Source organism: Lactuca virosa, chromosome 5 (assembly GCF_052849685.1).
Source record: "Lactuca virosa cultivar CGN04683 chromosome 5, Lactuca_virosa_CGN04683_v6, whole genome shotgun sequence".
Lineage (NCBI taxonomy): Eukaryota > Viridiplantae > Streptophyta > Magnoliopsida > Asterales > Asteraceae > Lactuca > Lactuca virosa.
In genome coordinates, this window is record NC_136430.1 from 303,620,190 (window position 1) to 303,626,188 (window position 5,999).

The window sequence follows — 5,999 nt, forward strand, 5'->3', positions numbered from 1 at the left end:
ACTCGTCGAGTAGACTCTAAAAACCGCGCGGCCATCTCAATCTCTACTTGGCGAGTTGGGGCCTCCAACTCGTCAAGTTGCCCTGAAAAATGAATATAATTTAATTAAATATTATACCCGGGAGTCGGGATGTTACAGGAAGAATATTTGTTTTTACCCTTAAGTTTTCAAGTTATATGTAGGTGACCTGTTGGTAATCGGGTAGCCTGCTAAAAGAGAAAAAATAAAATAAATTACGCAAACTTTCGATTTTAATGAATCCAAAAGAAACCAAAAGGTAAAACCAAACATTTTTTTTGAAAACATAAGAGTTTTTATGACATTAGTCCTATGTATATATTCTTTAAGAATTTTAATTATAAAGTAAAACTCTTTGAATAAAATCGTATTTTGTATGAACTCAAGAACGAAATATGTTTTATTATATGTTGAATGGAATCTTGTTCTAAAAAAATATGATTTATTTTGAATGCATTGAATAAAATTTGAGATTTAATTTGATTTTTATTAATTAAATTGACTTAGTTACCTAAAGTATATATGTAAATTATGTTTATATGTTTTAATAAAATGTCATATTTTTCCTCATAATTAATTAAATATAGTTATATATTAATATCAATTCATATTAATAACATGTATAATAAGATTATGACTTTTTATTTTTTTTTAATCTAATTACTAAAATTTGGTTATGCATTTATAAAACACTTGTGATTCGTATTGATATTTAAATAAATATATAAAAAAAAAGGTTAGAAACCACTTATGAACCAAATTCACACTTATTAATCTGTGAATACCGTCTATTAGACTAAAATTTGACAGCGTGATATAATCATAAATAATACCAAATTATTGCAGTTATTAAAATTGTGGATTTAATGAATTCACAATTATTAAACTGTATTCACTGATTCATTGATTTGGTGTTATTTATAGTTATACCCTTTTTCGGTGTTTAATAGTTGTAAATTGGGAAATTGTTAGAATAGTTTAAATATTTTTGGAAAAATTTCATTTTAGCCCCAAATTATTTTTTATTTTTTTAACAGAAAAATTCTGATTATTTGATTTTACACGATAATATGTTATTTTCTGTTAAAAAAAATGACTTTTATATATTAATTTGAACCAAAATGAAATAATCCGGATTTTATGTTCAAACTTTTTTTTTCAGACTAAAGTGAAATTTTTCAAAAATTATTGGGATTTTTTTTATAATTTCCCGTTTTAAATTTGATTGGTAAATGGTTTACAATATCTTTGAAGAGCCGCGCCATCATATTTCCCTCCTGACACTTGATTTTGAGATCGAAAATTTTCAAATTAGTAGCAGAGACAAAAGCAACAAACACAAAGATTCAACCGACGATCACCGGAAAGTGGTGAAATCATCGATAATCGACAATGGCTCAAGCCGCAAGACTCAATCTCCGGATGCAAAAAGAAGTCAAACTCCTCCTCACCGACCCACCTCCCGGTGCTTCTTTCCCTCACCTCTCTCCCACCTCCGATCTTTCTTCCTTCTCTCTCACCGCCATCGATGCCCGTAAGCTAACACCTACTCGTATCAACATTCATTCTTTATCCCCTAATGCTCGTCTGCTACTTCTTTACAATTCATTATTCTTTAATTCGTTTCTTTAACAGAGATCCAGGGTCCCGAAGATACAGTTTATGAAAAGGGGGTTTTCAAGATTAAGATCCAAATACCCGAAAGGTGATATAACTCATAACCGAAACCTTTTACTTTTATGTAGACAAGGTGTTTGTTGTTTTGTCTGTGTGAATGATGTAGATGGATTTGGGTGTTTTTCATAGGTACCCATTTCAGCCCCCTATTGTAACGTTTGCCACTCCTATCTACCACCCAAATATCGACACAGGAGGCCGAATCTGTCTTGACATTCTTAACCTCCCTCCAAAGGTTAGTTCTTCAACCAAGTAAATTTATTATCTTTATATTATTTCAATTGAAAATTTGGAGTTTCTCATTAAAGATTGAACCAGGGTGCATGGCAACCATCTTTAAACATTTCTACCGTTCTAACAAGCATTGGATTGTTACTGAGTGAACCCAACCCTGATGATGGCCTAATGTGTGAAGCAGTAAGTAATTAAATATGTCAATATGTTATGAATAATTGTTGTAAAAGATAATTACTTATTGATTATACACATTTGTTTGAATGTGTAGAGCAAAGAGTATAAATACAACAAACAAGTCTTTGATCAAAAGGCACGATCCATGACTGAAAAATATGCCAAATCTGATACTTCAGGGTCAAAGTCAAACACAGGGGTAAATGAGGAACCTTTAAATTTAACTCCCCAGTCACAAATTCAAGAACCAAAGCAAGATCATGTATGGGGTAGGTAATGAATCAATCTCAAAAATTCTTGTAGGTCTATAATGAAGGATGTATATCATATATTGTAATATTGACATCCTGTATTTTTTATTGTTGGGGGGGGGGGGGGGATCTGGACTTTGGAGTATGATCAAAGAATGGTGTGGTTTTGACACATCAGAGTTCATTCCTATCCTCTTCAGAGACTCTACGAGCTCTACCTAAAGCTGGAAAAAATAAAGTGGGATTCAAAATATTTGGGGTTGTAATTCTAGCAATTTTCTAGTTTATATGGAAGGCCAAGAATGTGACATCCTAATTTTCGTGGCCAAATAAATCTTTTTCTTTATACTTATTTAAAAAAAGTATTCTTTTAAAGAATTTATTAGTGTAGAATTTGTCCCAAAACATTATTATTGTAAGATGAAATCAATTTTGTTTTCAAAGAAACGTTTTTCATTAATATTAAAAGCTTCGGATGTCAAGATTGATACAGAAACATAAGCATAAACCACTAATTATAGGCCTTACAACTGTTTGTTATACTAATGGCCAAAACTCCTTTATCACTCGGCAACTAATATCCACTGTCCAACTGCTTTCATATCGCTTCCTGTGATACAAATAAACTGAATGGATCATTTTAGCCCCAAATTATTTTTGGAAAAATTTCATTTTAGCCCCAAATTATTTTTTATTTTTTTAACAGAAAAATTCTGATTATTTGATTTTACACGATAATATGTTATTTTCTGTTAAAAAAAATGACTTTTATATATTAATTTGAACCAAAATGAAATAATCCGGATTTTATGTTCAAACTTTTTTTTTCAGACTAAAGTGAAATTTTTCAAAAATTATTGGGATTTTTTTTATAATTTCCCGTTTTAAATTTGATTGGTAAATGGTTTACAATATCTTTGAAGAGCCGCGCCATCATATTTCCCTCCTGACACTTGATTTTGAGATCGAAAATTTTCAAATTAGTAGCAGAGACAAAAGCAACAAACACAAAGATTCAACCGACGATCACCGGAAAGTGGTGAAATCATCGATAATCGACAATGGCTCAAGCCGCAAGACTCAATCTCCGGATGCAAAAAGAAGTCAAACTCCTCCTCACCGACCCACCTCCCGGTGCTTCTTTCCCTCACCTCTCTCCCACCTCCGATCTTTCTTCCTTCTCTCTCACCGCCATCGATGCCCGTAAGCTAACACCTACTCGTATCAACATTCATTCTTTATCCCCTAATGCTCGTCTGCTACTTCTTTACAATTCATTATTCTTTAATTCGTTTCTTTAACAGAGATCCAGGGTCCCGAAGATACAGTTTATGAAAAGGGGGTTTTCAAGATTAAGATCCAAATACCCGAAAGGTGATATAACTCATAACCGAAACCTTTTACTTTTATGTAGACAAGGTGTTTGTTGTTTTGTCTGTGTGAATGATGTAGATGGATTTGGGTGTTTTTCATAGGTACCCATTTCAGCCCCCTATTGTAACGTTTGCCACTCCTATCTACCACCCAAATATCGACACAGGAGGCCGAATCTGTCTTGACATTCTTAACCTCCCTCCAAAGGTTAGTTCTTCAACCAAGTAAATTTATTATCTTTATATTATTTCAATTGAAAATTTGGAGTTTCTCATTAAAGATTGAACCAGGGTGCATGGCAACCATCTTTAAACATTTCTACCGTTCTAACAAGCATTGGATTGTTACTGAGTGAACCCAACCCTGATGATGGCCTAATGTGTGAAGCAGTAAGTAATTAAATATGTCAATATGTTATGAATAATTGTTGTAAAAGATAATTACTTATTGATTATACACATTTGTTTGAATGTGTAGAGCAAAGAGTATAAATACAACAAACAAGTCTTTGATCAAAAGGCACGATCCATGACTGAAAAATATGCCAAATCTGATACTTCAGGGTCAAAGTCAAACACAGGGGTAAATGAGGAACCTTTAAATTTAACTCCCCAGTCACAAATTCAAGAACCAAAGCAAGATCATGATCATGATCAAGATAACATACAAGAATCCATTAGGTCAAAGAAACTACGTCTTTCTAGCAAGAATCTACAACAAGAAGCCATGGATTCAACCAAAGACTCCATTGATGGACCTTGCTTTAGAAACCCTAAAAGAAAGAAGCTTGGTTTGAGTGGAAAGAAACAATCTTTAGGGTTTTTAAGCATACCCCAGAATAAAGAAAATGATTATAATGGGAAAACGGGTTCATTTGGAAGTAACATGTCAAAGGTGCCACAAGATGATAATGGAAAGTCTACAAAGTTGTCAAGAAAGCCACTTCAAGTTATGGAAGAAAATGATAATCATAAGATGAAGGTAAAAGTAGAGCATGGAAATTCGACTACAAGTGATTTGAAAGATTGTGGTGAAAGATCAGAAGGAGAAGGATTGTGTGATTTAGGGGAAGTGATTGTATTGGATAGTGAAGATAGTGAAGAGGAAACAACAAACACCATGAAATCTAGACGTTTGATTGCAAGAAAGAGGTTGTTGGGTAAATATTAAGCTTTGGAGAAGTGTTAACATTAACATTGTTTTCAAGTTTGATAAAGAACACTACTTTTTGCTTTGTTATCACTTAGTATTTCTCATACTAAAAAATGAACTTTTAATGTTTCCATAACTCTTTTTGTATTATTATTAAGTAGGAGATTATGATGGAAATGATATATATGGATAGAAGTTTGATTTCATATACTTGTTTTGTATTTTATGTCGTTGATAACTTGTATTATGCAATTCACAATCTATAGTAGAGTATGCATTGTAAACATCTAATTAAACAATATAGAGGTAATCTAATTATACACATGTAAAGTTGTAACAAAATTAATAAATTGGGTCCTCATCCTCTAAATACCTAAAAATGTACTAAAATTTTCTTATCCTAACAAAAATAATCAATAAAATAATAAGAATAGCTATTATTATTTCTATACGAATCAACTAATAATAAAATAAAATGATGGTTTTATATAATAATATTATTAAATAAAGTAACAACTGACTTTAAAAGTAAAATAAATGTCTTTTTTACCATTTATAAATTTCTATCAATAATATTACTAGTTAATATGTATAGTTGATTAATGAATGTATATAATTAGTATCGAGACTATCGATGAAGACATATCACATATATGATAGACACTATAATAGTATAATCTATGTATTTAGTACCCATCATTTAGCATCCACAAAGTCTTTCTACAAAGTTTATTTTTTTATTTTTTTATTTTTTTATTTTTTATTTTTTATTTTTTAATTTTTTTTGCCATGTTATCCCTATATCATCAACCCAAAATTTTTACAAATACTCATTATAGCGTGCCTTTTTACATATATTTCTTGGGTCCCACATTCATATAAACAAGCTACATGAGAGTATAAGTATAGATAAATAAATAAAAGGTTAAATATCATTTTAACCCAATAAACTTTTGCATTTTATTTTAAAAGGGCCCTAATTTTTTTTATTTTTTTTTATTTTATTTTTTATTTATTTTGCATTCTAAGCCATTGAAATATGAAAATACCTGTTAATAAAGGGAATACAACTGGTCAACACGTCATTTCCAAACAAACATTGGATGATACAACATA

The 5,999-nt window shown here is 30.9% G+C and overlaps 1 protein-coding gene across 1 annotated transcript; it reads left to right on the forward strand.

Moving 5' to 3' along the window:
- The first annotated feature begins 1,126 nt into the window (after positions 1-1,126).
- On the forward strand, positions 1,127-4,970 carry UBC37 (ubiquitin-conjugating enzyme 37). Its single transcript, XM_079049116.1, has 10 exons — positions 1,127-1,552; positions 1,654-1,723; positions 1,825-1,930; positions 2,014-2,112; positions 2,201-2,379; positions 3,412-3,560; positions 3,662-3,731; positions 3,833-3,938; positions 4,022-4,120; positions 4,209-4,970. Exons 1-10 carry the CDS (start codon positions 1,411-1,413, stop codon positions 4,899-4,901), a joined length of 1,713 nt encoding a protein of 570 aa, XP_078905242.1. The 5' UTR covers positions 1,127-1,410; the 3' UTR covers positions 4,902-4,970.
- The last annotated feature ends 1,029 nt before the right edge of the window (positions 4,971-5,999 follow it).

Bases quoted from the DNA above. Each gene is read 5' to 3' on its own strand.
- UBC37 (XM_079049116.1), top strand. From the start codon at position 1,411: ATGGCTCAAGCCGCAAGACTCAATCTCCGGATGCAAAAAGAAGTCAAA. The intron at 3,561-3,661 runs GTAAGCTAACAC...TTTCTTTAACAG, and splicing joins TCTCACCGCCATCGATGCCC to AGATCCAGGGTCCCGAAGAT. The intron at 4,121-4,208 runs GTAAGTAATTAA...TTGAATGTGTAG, and splicing joins ATGGCCTAATGTGTGAAGCA to AGCAAAGAGTATAAATACAA.